Source organism: Onychomys torridus, chromosome 4 (assembly GCF_903995425.1).
Source record: "Onychomys torridus chromosome 4, mOncTor1.1, whole genome shotgun sequence".
In the NCBI taxonomy this organism is placed as follows: Eukaryota; Metazoa; Chordata; class Mammalia; order Rodentia; family Cricetidae; genus Onychomys; species Onychomys torridus.
In genome coordinates, this window is record NC_050446.1 from 99,640,208 (window position 1) to 99,656,167 (window position 15,960).

The following is a 15,960-nucleotide window of genomic DNA, read 5'->3' on the forward strand; positions in this document are numbered from 1 at the left end:
ATTGAACCTGGGTCCTCTGGAAGAGCAGCCAGTGCTCCAAACCATTTAGCCATCTCTCTAGCCATAAGGTGGAATTTATAAGAACAGCAGAAACCTCAAAAGAACACACCCTGAAAACAACCTGGCCGAGACCCCTTTTCAAGAGTTTGACTTTGTCTGAAGCAAACTGACCTCCTTAATGGAAAGCACAGCCTGGAGTCTCCAAGGGAGACAGAGGCGGTGAAACCAGAAGGGGGATGGTGAGAGCAAAGGAAGGGGTCTCAAGGGAGGTGAAATAGGGTAGTGGGATTCCTGTAGCAAGACAGCAGAGGTAGGGCTGGCTGGAAGGAGAGATGGGACCAGCCAAAGGCACAGTGGGAGTGGGACATAGGAGAGAGGAGAGGGTGAGAAGTGTAACCACACATGTGTATGGAAAATGTCATAATAAAGCCCGTTGTTTTACATGCTAATCTAAACAACCAATTAAAACAAAATCTCCAAGGGCACAATCTCAAAACATCACTATTTTGAACATAGGTAATTTTGTCTTTAGATTCTTATGCCTTTGATGCCAATGTTAAATAGCCATGTGAGGAAACATCACCATGTTTTATCTGCAAACAAGAACCAATTTAGAGTCCATTCTTTTAGTATAGATTAAACATGAAACGGGGTCACCCACATCTGTTAGTTCTAAGTAGCAATGATGTGTTATTACCCAGCTTAGTAAAAATAGACTGGACCAAATCCCTAGTCATTGTTAGGTACAAAATAGCAAAAGGATATTATTAAATGTTTTCTTTTTCTTTTCCTGTCTGGATTTTATTTCCATTTGGAGAAGTTTATATTTTAAGACAAGATTAATAAACATGCTATATAGTTTTAGCCACCCAGGAAAGGACGCTATATACTAACAGTTCCAAGACCTTTCAGAGGGAGGCTGTAAGCTCAAATAAAACAAGGTCTTACAATCATCTAACTATTTTGTCGTGGCAGAATTTGGTAACACTAAGTACATTGCAAAATACCATTCTAGTTGCCCAGGGCTAGAAGCCAAGCAAATTGTGAGTCAGGACTGGGTTCTGGTCCCAGCTCTGTTACTAATTAGCTAGGTGGCCTTGGGTGAGTCCCTTCCCTTTTCTGGGCCTCTGTCTCCTCCATTGGAAAGCAAGGAATTTGGACAAGATGGTTGGAGGTCTTCCCAGGTCTACTAGTGGATGGTGCTCATGCCATTTCAAGTCTTTGCTGACTGCCAACTGTGGGGGCCAGGGCCTTGCTGGGTTACATGCCTGGACTGCCCATGGAGACCCATTACCATTAGAGGCCACTTACCTCCCAATCATAGATTCTAGACAGATTAAAAGTTGTTTTGGGAAGGAGAAAAACAGAGTAGCTAAGGCCAGGTGTTCCATGCCAATGTCATTTAGCAGTTTTTCTTTCCAAACCATGAAGTTTCTTTGGATGTTGACTGGCCTGTGGAGCCATATGGATTTGGCGCTACGAAAGCCTACTGATTGCTGGCCCAGGTCCTTGTTTTCTTAAACAAGGTCACTGGAAAGGCTGATGTGGATTTCAGCTTTACTTACTAGGAATAAGGCAAGACAAAGCAAGGGTGGTGTCTGCTACCAGATGCAGTTGCAGAGGCTTAGGGGGCATCTAGGGATGGACACAAATCACAGCGGGGAGACACTGAGAACGCAGCAGCGTCCATTGACTTTGGTGGTGTTTGCTTGTAAACCGCAAGGGCACAGTCTGTGCTGGCTAACCTTGTGCACCGCTTCTCAATCCATGGTGCCTCTCTATCTAGTCCAAGCTACTTTCCCACCACAGGACGCTTCAGACCCCACATGAGACATCATACTGGAAAGATTTTTTCCCCCTCAAGACAGGGTCTCTCTGTGTATCCCTGGCTGTCCTAGAACTCACTCTATAGACCAGGCTGACCTCGAACTCAGAGATCTGCCTGCCTCTGCCTCTCAAGTGCTGGGATTTAAAGGCATGTGCCACCATGCCTGGCTCTGAAAAGACTTTTATACCTATGAAATTCTCTAAGGGAGGGACCAAAACAGCGGTGAGGGGAGGCAAATTTGATGAGCAGGGGGGCTTTGTGTAATAAGCCCTCATAAAAGAATGGAAACATCATGTTAAACTTAGAAGGAAAGACTGGGGGGTTAAGGTAAATCCAACAGCATCTGGCCCTGTCTTCCCTTGTTGATTCACTAAGATTCATTAAACTGGACTGTTATTTCCTGAAAAGCTTCCCAGGCCCCTTCATCATGAGCAGTGAAGGCTTCTGTCCATTAGGTGGCGCTGCAAAGGGCTTCTCATCGTTTTTTCTAATGAAGACGTGGTCTTCAAACCTGCTTGAGGCATGGTTTGACAATTTTTCCTTCTCAGAAAAGAAAAGGAGAAAGAGAACCTAGGAAAATGGTGGTGTGTATATCCCCCGCTTTTAACTCAGTGGCTGAAGCAGAGGACCCCCATCATGCTCACAAGCACACAGTCTCAAACTCACCCACGGGTAAGCCAGTGTAAATGTCAATGACAAAGCCTGGCCTTTGGCTTCCACAGAGGGTAGCAAATTCATCTGCAAGAGTTAAACAAAGAAGGGGCAGAGGTCAGGGATGAGCAAGAACTCAGGGAGAGAAATAACTACGCAAACAGCTGTGAAAACGCTCCCATCTGGAAATACTGCAGATGTAACCTCCTGACACTGTGGGAGAAACAGGTTTCCTTATCCTCCATCCTGGTTGCTGTGGCTGGCTTTCACACAGGTTCTCAACATCCCTACTCGGGTCCTCACACTTGTGTAGCAAGTGACTTTATACACAGAGCCTTCTCCATAGCCCAAGGTTAGTTTTAAACACATAAAAAATTATGTTCATTTATTTATCATGCTGGTTTCCCTGATACTTCCAATGTTTTAATATAAACAATGCCAGCAAGGTTTATGTTTTTGTGATATGTTGAATTTACAGCTCTGGTTATAAATTTGGATGTAAGTGAGGAAATTTATTCTGTCACTTGGCTTTCAGCAGACAGGACCACAGTCAACGGTAAGGTAAACGCTTGCCCTTGCGGGTCAAGTTTTCCCTCTGAAAAGAAAGAATACACTCTCTTCTCTCGTTAGTTTGATTGGCTTTCTACTTCCTAGCCGATGTATCCACTATGGTAGCCATGAAACCCAATGTCACCTGTGCTCGGGACCGGACACTGTTCACAGGGCTTATTCCAGGCTCTGCCAATGTTGTAGGAGCAGCAGCACATCTTCTTGGTCATGTTGAACAAGAGCTCTCCGTCGCAAGTCTGGTTGTCAGCATAGTAGTTTCTGTAGCACAGACTTCTTCTCATGTCTGGAGGAAAAGAGAACAAACATGCCGGTAATCCCACGGGCTCTGCACAACACAGCAGCGTTTACCGCAAGTCTCCAAAGGCAAGTGCACGTGCCAGTCCAGCGTGGTAAGAGCGGCAGACCGTCGCACACACAGCTTCTCGGCTAGCCATGCTGCCACAAGCAAGGCACTCGGAGAGATGCACTCTCTGGTGCTCTGTGCCACGGAATGATGTAGTGCACTCTGTAGTGCAGCATTAGCAAACTCGACACGGCCCTCCACCCACGCTCCTCATAACAATTCTCCACTGCTATTTGGCAGCGAGACTCATATTTCCGACTCATGGTATGCTAATGCTGTAGGTCAGTGCTGTAATGTAAGTGTATAAAGACACACCTATAAGTCAAACGAAAGAAGTACTATTAAACCGTTTGGCATCTTCCAACAGCACATTTTATAGAAAAACCGTCAACCACCCACACACAGTGGTGACAATGCAAAACTTATGGTCTGCAAGGGGCATGTCAGGGGGCGGGGCAGGGTGAACTGAACTACACCAGTTCAAAGCAGGGAGGCACTCTGATGAGCAGAACAATGGCAACCCCAGGTGCTTGTCTGGCCTTTGCAGGCCAGAGTCAAGCTCACATGCCTGAGACACACTGAGACTCACCCATGCAATTGTTTCCCCCGTTCACTTGCATGTAATCTGGAGGGCAGATGCAGGTATAGTTGCCAACGGTGTTGTAACACGTCCCTGGCCCGCAGATTCCAGGAGTCTCACATTCGTTCACATCTATAACCCAGAAGAGAAGGTGTTCCGTGACTATGAACGCATCGCTCTGGAATGGGCCGGTGTCCGGTGTCAGTGGAATGTTGACAGCAAGAGCAAAGCCTCCGTCCGGAGGGCTTGAAACCCAGATGTGAACAGCAGGTACTCAGCCTATGGGTGTCCAGATTTTCAGCAAAGAAGGTCTACAAAGGGACTCATGCCTTCTGATATGAGAGCTTAACAAATCGGTCCTTAATGTTCTCCCAAAGCACTGAGAGATGGAGCTGGGGCAAAATCTTCATATGTTTGTAGATATAATCTAGACTGAAGCCATCAGCGACTGGCTTCCTAAATCTTCACTGTAAAGGAATGTAGGAGGGAGTCTTAGCGCCTCTCCGTTTTTAAACAAGGCGGCTCACAGGAGCATTTGTTGGCTGCAAGTCTCAGTACTGATGCCAATGCACTGTGATGTTTCAATAATTCTTACTGAAGAGGTCTCCTCCCAACTGTCTTGTGAATCCTGGAGGTAGATGGGTTCCCCACCTCCATCCCCAGTCCTTGGGCTAATTGTTCTCAAACTGAAAAACAGTCAAAATTCTTCATCTTTAAGAAGTTGAATAAGGCCATTCGTTGTATCTTAAAGACAAAGCCCTGCCTTCTGGCGGGCTCATCTGAATACACTTGTACAGGTGACAAGTAGTTAAGGACAAGAAGAGCCTAGAACTGCTCTGAATGCAGAGATAGGAGGCTTGCTAGTCAGTGAAAATGGGTTTAGAAAAAGAACATGGTTTAGCTCAAGTTTGGCTTGTGAAGCTATACTGTTAACCCCTCAATTTCTGGGTAACTGTATCCTGGTTTAGGGTGATAGTCATCCTCAGTATTTGAAAGAACATTTCCTACAAGGGATCACTCACCATCACACACTCGAGTGTCTTCGTTCAGGTAGTAACCAGTCGGACAGCGGCACTGGAAGCTGCCGAAGGTGTTGATACACTTCCCGCCTTGGCACAGCCCTGGAAGCTCCTGGCACTCATCAATGTCTATCAGAAGGAAAACAAGGCATGTCTTCAGGATGCGAACCAACCCAGGTCATCCAAAAGGTGTACGTGTTGAGACAAAGGAGAACCACTTACCTTCCAATATAACGGTGATGGGGTTTGGACGGAAACCTTCTCCTCCAGGGCAAAGAATTTTATACTCAGCTACGGAAACAAAAGGTTCCATGTGAGTTCCTAACACCTTCAGGAGAAAGGCTGACACATCTGACAGAAAATGCTAACCTTCCAGAATCTTCCACTCTTATTTAGCCATTTAAAGCAAGTGAGCATCTTAGCATACATGGATTGCTTCCTAAACATAAGGCCGCTGTGCTGATCTTGGAAACCTGCAGTTACTCTCCGGGTCCTACATTCTTGGGAGGTAGTTCATGCTCTATCTCTGTCGCTGCTTTTAAAAACAGAGTTCCCTTCCATTTCTGTTTCCTGCACACTTCACTCCGTCCTGGTTGTATTTAGCATTCCTTCCTGGGTGTCACCACCTCCCCTAAGAATGATCATCAACCTGTCCCTAAGACCCTTTCCAAACAGAGCTTAGGAGATTCTTCATTCATGGTTTCGGCCTACTGCCCTCCTTGATGTGTAGATATTTTTCTCACTCCTCTGTTCCACACATGTAAAACCCAGATGTTTTTTAAAAAGCCGTCTTTCCCAGCATCTTTTAACTCCTCCCTCAAGCCATGAAGATCCATGTAGAACAATTCTTTCAGTGTCATGCCTCAGCATGTGAATGACAGGGATCCAGCCTATAAAATTGCCCTAAAGAACCCTAGGCTCTGTCTTTCATAATTGTCAGTCTTCCTGAGCTTGGCCCGTGCCCTGGGTTGTGAAACCCTGTGGACTCATATATATCTAAATTCCCATTCTAATTTGAGCTAGTGACCCTTTGTTGATCATTATTAATTTATAAAGCTGAATTCCATATTCCCAAATCCAAATCTGGGTTTCCCCTCCTAGTCTCTTACTATCAGTGATTTGGGGTCCCTCCACCTTTAATTTTCTTCTCCCCCTCTTCGGGGTGTCTCCTCACTTAGGACATGTCCTTTTTCCAAAGCAAAGCTCTAAAATTCACAGCGTGGTCCGCACCCACTTCTGGCTTGAACTCAGCGCTCTCTCTGAAGAGGAAGGAAAGGTGGTACCTGCCGGCCTGTGTCTTTTGCCTGTGTGACTGCATTCATACCTCAGAGGCTACCTGGCCTCGGTCAGGGAGCCGCCCCTCAGAGCCTCCTGACTTGAACCTAGAGCATGTTTCCTATCAAATGTGACTCTGTGCCTTCCCTCTTCCCTTGTGGTGGAGGCCATGCTGAATCAGAGCTCCTACATTTGGGTCCCATTCTGCCTAACAGACCGAACATTCTCAGAGGGCAGGCCTCTGACTACCTCATCTATATCTTCTCGACTTAACTGGTGAGTATTTTGAGAAGTAAATAAATGACCCCTCGTCAAGAAATGAATCAACATTTATCTAATATACCTTGGAAGCACCAGACACTGACTTTGGCCAGACTGGCTACACCTGATTGTAAGTCAAAGTACAAGATAGAAGCCCCTTTTTATAGGAGATGTATTCTTTACATACTTCAAATTGAATTCTGAAGCTTCCATTCAAATATACTTGAAGACCTAGCCCTGGAACATTACAGTAATTCTATCTTCTTCCTAGGATAGGAGACACTCCTTGCCCTATGTAAGCTTTTAGGGCAAGCTGAAGAGGGACTCTTTGGACTGTTCTGTACTCAAAGTGTCCTGATGGGAATGACCTGCCTTTTCTGTCATAAACAGAGACACCCTCAGCTCCTCCTTCAGTTACTCTGGATCTAGAGAGACCTGGTCTGAGATGGAGTAATAACAGTCCTGAGGCTGTCCACTTACACGTGTTCACAGCAGGACACAGCTCACATGGAGTTCCCCAGGCTTTCCCCAACGAACAACAGCAGGAAGCCTTGGAAACGCCAACTCCGATTTCATTACTACAGGCTGTATCTCCATTGTCTCCTCGGGGCCGGATATCCAGATAGCAGTTTCCAGAACGAGTATCTATTTATCATACACAAACAAACAAAAATGTCAGGCAAATTCTCCCTATTGAGGGGTAGGAGGAGTAAAGAGTCAAACTCATTTCTGAAAATGCTTAAAAATCATAATTACTTTTATTAAGAAGCCCAAGAATATATGCTGATCACTTTCCTTCAGAAATGCTCAAAGTATACAATATGTTTTGAGAAATATTTAAATTTCTACACTATTACTTTTGAAAACATCAGAAATGAACATTCAGTTATACTTTTAAAATAATAAACAGTATGTGGCTCAGACAAGTTTTAAGGATCTTACCAACACAGCCAACTCGAGTTGGATTCAGCTCAAAGTCCGGTGGACAGTCGCATGTGTAACTGCCTGGAGTGTTCACACAGTTCCCGCTGATACAGGTGGTTGGATCCAGACACTCATTAACATCTACAGCCAAAGAAATGGGCAGGATTACCCAGCGTCAGTGTGCACAGACATCACCAGAGGCGGCAGCACCCAGTCCAGGGCCCCTGACGCCCCTGACAAGAACTCATCAATTCTTAGAGGCAATTATGCCTAGTGACGCAATCTCCCACCTCTGAAAGGCGCTTCCCCACAAAGGAACTGTGTCACAGCCTTGAACCAACCCACACCCCCACACCCCCAACATGTTTACCTTCGAATCTATCACCAGAATAAAATGTAAAACTTTGGAGCTAAGAAAAATATTCCAATCAGGGTAACTAACGACAAAACATTGTTTTGACTTCGGCCAACCAAAATTTCAGACCTAGGTTTATAAAAACAATACATTTAATATGTGAGGCATGTTATTTTGTCAGATTAGAGCAAGATGTCCCAGGGAACATTTGGGAGCAGGCTGTGTGCATTATCTTCTCTGCACACACATGCAGGAGGCTTAGCATGTTTCTTTAAGCTCATTGAGTCTCTGCCTGCACAGATGCTGTCCCAGACATTTCCCTTTTGGTTTCTATTCCAAAAATATCTACAACATTCCAGTTATTTAGGACATGGATTTTTTTTTTTGACAAGTTCTAACTCTGTACAATCTTCTTCTCTATTTTCTTTTTTTCCTCTATTTTCAATGCTTAAGAAATCCCCCCAAACTAGACCAATGGCTTTGGAGAAGACAGCCTGAGGAATCAGGACACTTGTCCGATGTTGTTTCCTGTGGTCTGGAAAGCCTAATGTCCTCCAGGATGGGACCCATTTTCTCTGTATCTTGAGGAGAGGGCAGACAAGAAAGAAACTGGCCATGATTGTCAGCCTTTTCTTGGTACAAGGAGAGCTGTGCGGCTATAATTTTTCTATATATATATTTTTTGTCTTGTGTTCCTTGGGAGTCCTTGGCTCTACAAAAAAAATAAATAATCTTTTGTATTAAATAGAGCTAAGGAGACAGTTCAGTGGGTGAAGTGTTTGCTCTGCAAGTATGAGGACCTGAGTTGAGATCCACTACACCCACATAATCCTAGGACTGGGAGGAAGAAGCAGGAAGGTCCCAGGAACTCATGCCGGCCAGTGAGTTCAGGTTCAATGAGAGAGTATGCCTCAGCAAATGAAATAGAAAGTACAGAGGAAGACACTGGATGGTGACTCTGGCCACCGCACACCTATGCACAGACTCCTAACTACCCACCTGTACTCCCAACCACCGCCACATATAAAAGAAATGCATGGCCAGCCCCTGGTGGTCAGGCACTCTGGTGGTCAGGACCCGGAGTAGGGTGCAAAGGTATGGGTTTTGCATTGGAAATGTACAAAAAGCAAACCAGAGATCCCAGGCCATGGCCTTGGAAAGGAAGTTCTGAAGACATATTCAAGAAGCCACAGCCAGAGCACCCCAGAAACATCCCTGGGGAGCCACAAACTCATGTTCAAGCCTGCAGACCTGTCTCTTTCCTGTGCCTCCTCACGCCACATCAACTTCAGGCCTGACAAAAGGTACCCTTGACCCTTAATGACTCATTTTTCCTTTGTTTTCCTCTGAAGCTTGTGTGGTCCTGGTGAGGCCCCAGCCATGGCTCCCTGGGATACCTGGGAACCCGTGTTGAACGTGAGTGACTCCTTACCTGTACAGTTCCCACCGCTTCGGTCCAGTTCATAGCCAATCTCACACTCACAACGAAAGAGGCCTGGGAGATTGTGACACGTTCCGAAGACACAGATGTTTGGAAGGGAGCACTCATCGATATCTTGGGGGAGGGAGTACAAAAAGAGGGAGATTATTATTTTTTTTTGTAAATTTCCATTTTAAAAGGCTACTCAATAAAATTAGGCAATGGATATTAGCATTAAGCAAATGCATTCTACTTGATATCAATCTAAGCAGTTTCCTGGACTCTCAGGGGATTTGTCTGCACACAGAAGCCTTGCTAGTGAAGGGCTCTGATGGGCCCCATCACATGCCAAGCCATAGGCTGAACATTTGTGCCATTTGATAGGGGTCTACATTACTATTGTAAAGCAAGAGCCAAACAGAACAAGGTAGACTAAATTCTTGGGTTCTTATCTACATATTCCCCCAATTTTGGTGGAGAACTAAAATTTGAAGGCCCTTTTGGGGCAGCTTTAAAATTCAGTTTTATCCTCTGTCCCGGGTCCTCCAGTGTGTGCTTGCTGTGGTCCATAGGAGACCCACACACTGCAGATACCTCTTCTAGGCCTGCACCATTGCTTCATCTGAGCACTGTGCTCATGATGAATACACCCACTTTCAGACTGGAGACTGCTTTAACTAGGCGTGACCACTCTGCCGGGGATGATTTATAGTAAGAACAAACAAACAAAAACCTTCCTGTGAGTTTTAAGAGAAGCAACACTTGCCCCGTGCCTGTCTCTGTCAGGAGAGGTGGGACAGTACCTGTTTCCCCTGGGTTTGGGAGCACAGAAGTAAACAAGGCGTTAGGCTCACCAGCATGGTCATAATCTAGTTTCTTGCCTTAGAAATTTTATATCAGGGCTGCATTTTTAACATGAACAGGATAAAGAAAACACCCAAGGGTTCCATAACTAAGGGTAGTACAGAAATCAGTGTGTACACAAAAATGAACAGTGATTCTGAATTCCTATCTACGTAACGAGGAAGAGCTATTGGCTAATGCACTAATCGGGGACTTGCCTAAACGTCTGTCAGTCCTTATCATTTGTTTATTTCTCCTGAAATCATTTTAGTTCACAGTAGGTCCTAATTACTTTTAATGAAGACAGTGTGATTAGATTTGACTAGTGTGAGGAAGGAGAAGAACCTGTTCTTTCCTGATTGGATCCTTCTTGAGTCATGGGGTTTCCAGGACTCTTCCTGTCTGGCCAACATGCCCCAGAAAGACAGAACTTGAAGACAAGGGACAAAAGCAAGTGGTGCTATTCCAGGGAATTCTCCTCTAGGGACATTTCAACTTCCGTTCTCTGTCTACATATGTGAGATATTTGGAGACTGTTCTAAGATATATTTAGGACATTATTCCACACAAGGAGCAAACTCTCTGGTGTCATTATCCAGAAGCCTTGACTTGCAGAAACCAAAGGCTGACAGAGATTAACAGCCATGTTTCTGTATTTATAGAAACCCTCAAACAGAACACCAGGGGTCCTGTGCTTTAATAGTTCTTTTTTCCAGAAGTACGGATAACTGAGTTGCAATGAATTAACTGTGCAGGTCATTCTTTCTCTCTTATGTCCATCCTCTGGTCTAACCTTGCAGATCACTTGGCCTAGATCTTCTCTGCATCAACAGAAATGGTCTTCCTGAGGGCTAACCCCCTATACTAGTTACTTGTCTTGTTGGTGTGACAAAATACCCCCCCCCCCCCCCCGCAAAGTAGTCAAGTTAAGAGCGTTTATTTTAACTCATGCACGTTCATGGAGGGGAAACCACGGTGGCAAGAGCTTGAGGCATCTGCTCACATGGTGTCCGCAGTCAGGAAGCAGAAAGCAGTGAACGCTAGCACTCAGTTCACTCTCTCTTATTTTAGCTAATCCAGGACCACACCCTATAAAAGGGTGCTACCAGAGTTGATCCTCACCTCAGTTAACCTAATCTAGACAATTTCTCATAGGCATTCCGGGAGGCTTGACTTTTGGCCCTTCTAAATCTTCTGAAGCCAACAATACTAACCATCACATCCTCTACCAACTGAACCAAGCAGCTTAAATATGAAGGCAAAAATGTATTTCAAGTTTAAAATAGAAAAAAAGCCAGTCATGTTTGAATAGGTAAATCTCATGCAGACCTGAAGGCTCCTTACAGCTTCCCCGTGGTTACTTACCTTCACAGGCCTTCCCGTCAGCACTGGGCACGAAGCCCATGTCACATTCACAGCGGTACCCGCCAGGGGCGTTGAGGCACTGGCCATTGCCGCAGAGGTTCAAGTTCTCGGAGCACTCATCAAGGTCTGCAGACAGAAACACAAGTTATGCTTTTGCAGTCGAGCGCTTTCCAATGCCTCAGGTCCTGTAATTTTTATAACTGCCAAGTTCCTGAGTATAACTGCACTTCATCGTAATTCCTGTTTGATGAATTTAAATTCCCTGGTTTTCTCTTTTGAATGCCAATATTGAATATGCAGCAGTATGGGATACAGATTAATAACCCTGGAGGCTAAATTATCACTAGTGCTGCAAAGTGACTATGAAGTCAAACTCATCATCCAGGCTAAGATCTTTTCACAAGAAGGGTCACCCACAGAAAGGACATGTTCGAAAGAACATGTCACAGGGCATGCCCATTTCTCAGGCACTGGGCTCAGCTCAAAGGGGTGACAGAGGAGGCAGAGTAGTCAGGTTCCAAGCATTAAATACCAAGCATGTGAAGCATTGGTACTAAATAAGTGTAATTTAAATATTTTTCCCAAGATGATAAGACAAAACATCCCTGGGTTGGGCAGAGATGGTTTCAGCTATGGTAAAACTTTCAGTAAGCCTCTCAGTGAGCCTTAGCTTCTCTCATACTTACTTGGCACCTTATCATTAACTTCCCAGTGCCAGCCAGAAATTAGTGATTCAATTTATTTAATTGAAGTTTATGCTCTAAGTCACACAGGTAGTCACTATTTATGGACAATGGGCAATGGGGCTATCTTAGTTAATCCCAAAGCCTTGGTGCAAGAGGTACTGTCTTTGTGAACATGTGTATATAACTATCTGCATAAATTATGCAATCATGTATTTATGCAATCGTACATATTTAAATTAACATAGTAAGTTTATGCTAATTCTGTGACTTTTAATTAGAGCTAAGAGGGAAGGCAATTTCATGAATACATCATAAAGTGAGAGAAAGCCTTATAGAGTGGTTCTGAACTGTTGTTATGCCAATATGCAGCGATGGTGATAATGTGGGGAAAGTCTGTGCTGTTTTCCTCCAACAGAACACCACATCCTCTACCCTTTCATATCTTCCTACAGCAAGCTTATCCTTTGGTTTGATACACAGCTACACAGACAACAAGTCACCAAAACACAAAGGTGAACACATATAAAAAGGAATATGATTTGCTTTAGAATAGTGATGCCATTATATGGATTGATGTATGTACATATGAATGTATATGTATACACATATGTATGTACATGTATATATGTGCATATATATGTATATGTATGCATGTATATGAGATGTGAGAGACAGATAGACAGACAGATAGACACACATACACACACAAACACACACACACACACACACACACAAACACACACACACACACTGTGCTAACTTTTTGAGGGCACCTTGGGACTTGCCTCTAAGTTTCATTCCATGGGGATCTAATCTCAGATAAGCAAGTAGTCTTTTCTGTTTCTCGACCAGCATGCCCCAGTCTTCAAAAGGATTGGTCTGATGTGGCTATTGTGCTTTCTGACACGGTTACCCAGTTGTATCCAAAGCAAGCCTACCTGTGCAGGTGAAGCCATCTCCTGTGTAGCCATCCTTACAGAGACAGCGGTAGGACCCCATGGTGTTCTTACAGTCTGCGTGTTGGCTGCACATGTGGGTTCCATTAGAGCATTCATCCAGATCTTAAGAATAAAGTTTACATCATTATCAATACCATGACATTTGCACTGAAATAAAATTAAATTTTACTTTACAAAACTATTATTTTTGTGTTGCTAATCCACACAGTTCATGAATGCAACTGCCATTATTGTTCCAGTTCACCTGTGCACTTGACGCCGTCTCCAATCCACCCAGGACTGCAGCTGCACTTGAAGCTCCCTGCCGTGTTGGTGCATACAGCGTGTCTGCCACAGTTGTGTGCTCCGATCTCACACTCATTGATGTCTGGAAAATACATAACCAGTGCTCTAGACCGACAGCTTTTTTGGTCTTTTTAATGACATGGCAATATTCAAAAGCAGATTCTCTCTCATCCTCACCCTGGCATAATACAGATGACTCAGTCTCCACATAGATGCTAAGCTCCCTGATGAGCAGCTTTGCGTTTTAATTTACAAGGAAGGAATGATGTGGTCATTGCATTTGCTGTTGGTAACTTCCATTCATCTCTGTATTTCTTTTTTTTTTTTTTTTTGAGATGAGGATCGAACCCAGGACCTTGCACTTGCTAGGCAAGTGCTCTACCACTGAACTAAATCCCCAACCGCTCATCTCTGTATTTCTAATGGGAGTACCCAGGCATCCCTCAGCAAAGCAAACCTCTCTCCAAGTGACAACTTAACAGGTGAGTTGCCTAATGGCCTTCTGGTTAGTGGTCATGGTCATGTTTTTAATGGCAATATATTTTTAAAGACAACTATAGGTAATTATACATTTTTCACATCTTTATAGGCAAAGGAATATAATGTTGACATATCAGAAAACTTTTGAATTATATAATTTTTATTCTTAAACTTAAAGTATTGTTATTCCATTATGTTTTACTTTTATTAGATCCTTATTTTCGGTATTATCACTTCAATCAAATGCAGAAAATGTTGCTTAAGGCAATATGTAACTCTTCTTAGCTTCCCGAGAGTCCCAGCACACTAGCAGCTAAGCCTTCTTGCATATTTCATGTACAACGCAAGTCAGCCTACAGAGAACTTTGGTAAGAATAAGAAATGCCAGTGTAGTTGAAGCTAGTAAAAGATAAAAAATGGTTTACAACCCCCCATTCTCTGAAATTTCATTTCAAATTTAGCTAGGATAGACTACATAAAAAATGTTATGGTGATTTTTTGTTTTGTTTTGGTTCCTCAAACACACTCAACATTTAAGGGGTTACCTTCATAATTAACTCTGTCATTTACTAGGAGCAAATATGCATGGATATGAGTCTATGATTTTGAAATGTAAACCAATGCCTCAAACCAAACTTGGGTAAAGAAGAATAAGACAGGCATATTTGTTCCGAGTAAATGACAGACAATCGTGATATGAAAATACATAGGAAAGAATGTTTTTACGATCATTTCAAATTGTTTAGGCTAATTTTAATGTGGTCTCAAAAATCACATGAACAAAAGTCACAGAGGTAATAGGGCAGGCCAATGGAGACACACAGCTTTGAACTTGTGACTGGAGCCTCAAGTAACTGGACAACAGAACCCACCATATCCACAGAAATAAAGAAGGCCAGGATAATCATGTTGAATGTCACACAAGCATTCAGGAAAGCAAGTCTTCCTATGCTGGTCTAACAGTCTCCATAGAACCAACACAGATGTCTCCAAGCATGGTAGTCACACATCTCAGAAGGAAATACACAAATCACAACTTTTGTGGAGTTCTGTCTTAATTTCCTTCTTTTATTTGTCATAATATTTGACAAATAATCTAGGTAGAAAGAGCTACTTTGTGTGTGTGGGGGGGGGTCTGAGAGTGAAATGTCCCCCACAGGCTCCTGTGTGTAAACACTTGCTCCCCATCTGTGGCGCTGTTTGGGAAGGTTGATACCATGGCCTAGGTAGCAGATGGGATCACTTGGGCAGGGCTTAAAGAAGACATCTGCTTCCTGGTCAGCCAAGATATGAAGAGGTCATCCTGTAAACTACTGCCACAGGCAGAGCTGCCCAGCTGTCGTGCCTCCCTACCATGGTGCAATGTCCCTTGAAGCCAAGAGGCAAAAGAACTCCCCTTTCTCTTCGGCTGTTTCTATCCAGTGTTCCATCCCCACAAGAAAAGTAATGGAAAGCTTCTAAATGCAAAGAACCAGAATTCTGCTCTCAGAATTTTTAAATTTTCAGAGAAGGCAGGGATTAGGGCTCCACAGACAGTAAAAGGCAAAGGTAGGGTAAGCACGGACTCAGTTTCCCTGTGCACTGACACTTCCCTTGGGGCACAGGTGTGTACCAACGATCATCCGTTCACTAACTTCAGCTGTCTTCTCAACTTCGTCCTAGAGACTGAAATGCTGATGAGGACTCAGAGAAACAGCCACGAACCCCTGACTAATTACAAATTCACAGTTAGTCAGAGCCTCGCAATCTGTAAATCTCCACACTCTCCCCAGTTTTCTCTTTTTACTAGCACACATTCACTGTATAAAATGGGTCTGATTATACTTTCATGTGTATCTACATCTTGTTCTACCACATTCAACCCCAATTGTCTCTTTTTTCTCTCTCTCCAGCTGTCTACTGGTCAAAGGCAGCACGGTTTTCACATGCTTTTTTACCTTTTCTGCTAATCTTGCTTTTAAGAAAAACGACCACTTCTTTGGATAGAGGAATCTCCTTTAGTTATTATTATAAAATGTAATATAAAATTATAAATCAGAAAATATTTTTAGATTTTGTCATGCTTTAAAGATGGAAAGAAATTCTGTTTGCAAGAGGCTGTGTGCTGTGGGCTTTG

At 43.7% G+C, this 15,960-nt stretch overlaps 1 protein-coding gene across 3 annotated transcripts in view; it reads right to left on the bottom strand.

Annotated features, from left to right (window-relative positions):
* Positions 1-15,960, bottom strand: part of Fbn1 (fibrillin 1) — a 208,433-nt gene that overhangs the window by 42,833 nt on the left and 149,640 nt on the right. For all 3 annotated transcript variants that reach the window (XM_036183938.1, XM_036183937.1, XM_036183939.1), the window contains exons 33-43: positions 13,324-13,446; positions 13,059-13,181; positions 11,435-11,560; positions 9,239-9,361; positions 7,470-7,592; positions 7,008-7,172; positions 5,214-5,282; positions 4,995-5,120; positions 3,982-4,104; positions 3,174-3,332; positions 2,495-2,566 (exon numbers count right to left, since the gene is read on the bottom strand). In XM_036183938.1, coding sequence (XP_036039831.1) covers positions 2,495-2,566; positions 3,174-3,332; positions 3,982-4,104; positions 4,995-5,120; positions 5,214-5,282; positions 7,008-7,172; positions 7,470-7,592; positions 9,239-9,361; positions 11,435-11,560; positions 13,059-13,181; positions 13,324-13,446 — 1,332 coding nt within the window. The remainder of the gene's footprint in view (positions 1-2,494; positions 2,567-3,173; positions 3,333-3,981; positions 4,105-4,994; positions 5,121-5,213; positions 5,283-7,007; positions 7,173-7,469; positions 7,593-9,238; positions 9,362-11,434; positions 11,561-13,058; positions 13,182-13,323; positions 13,447-15,960) is intronic.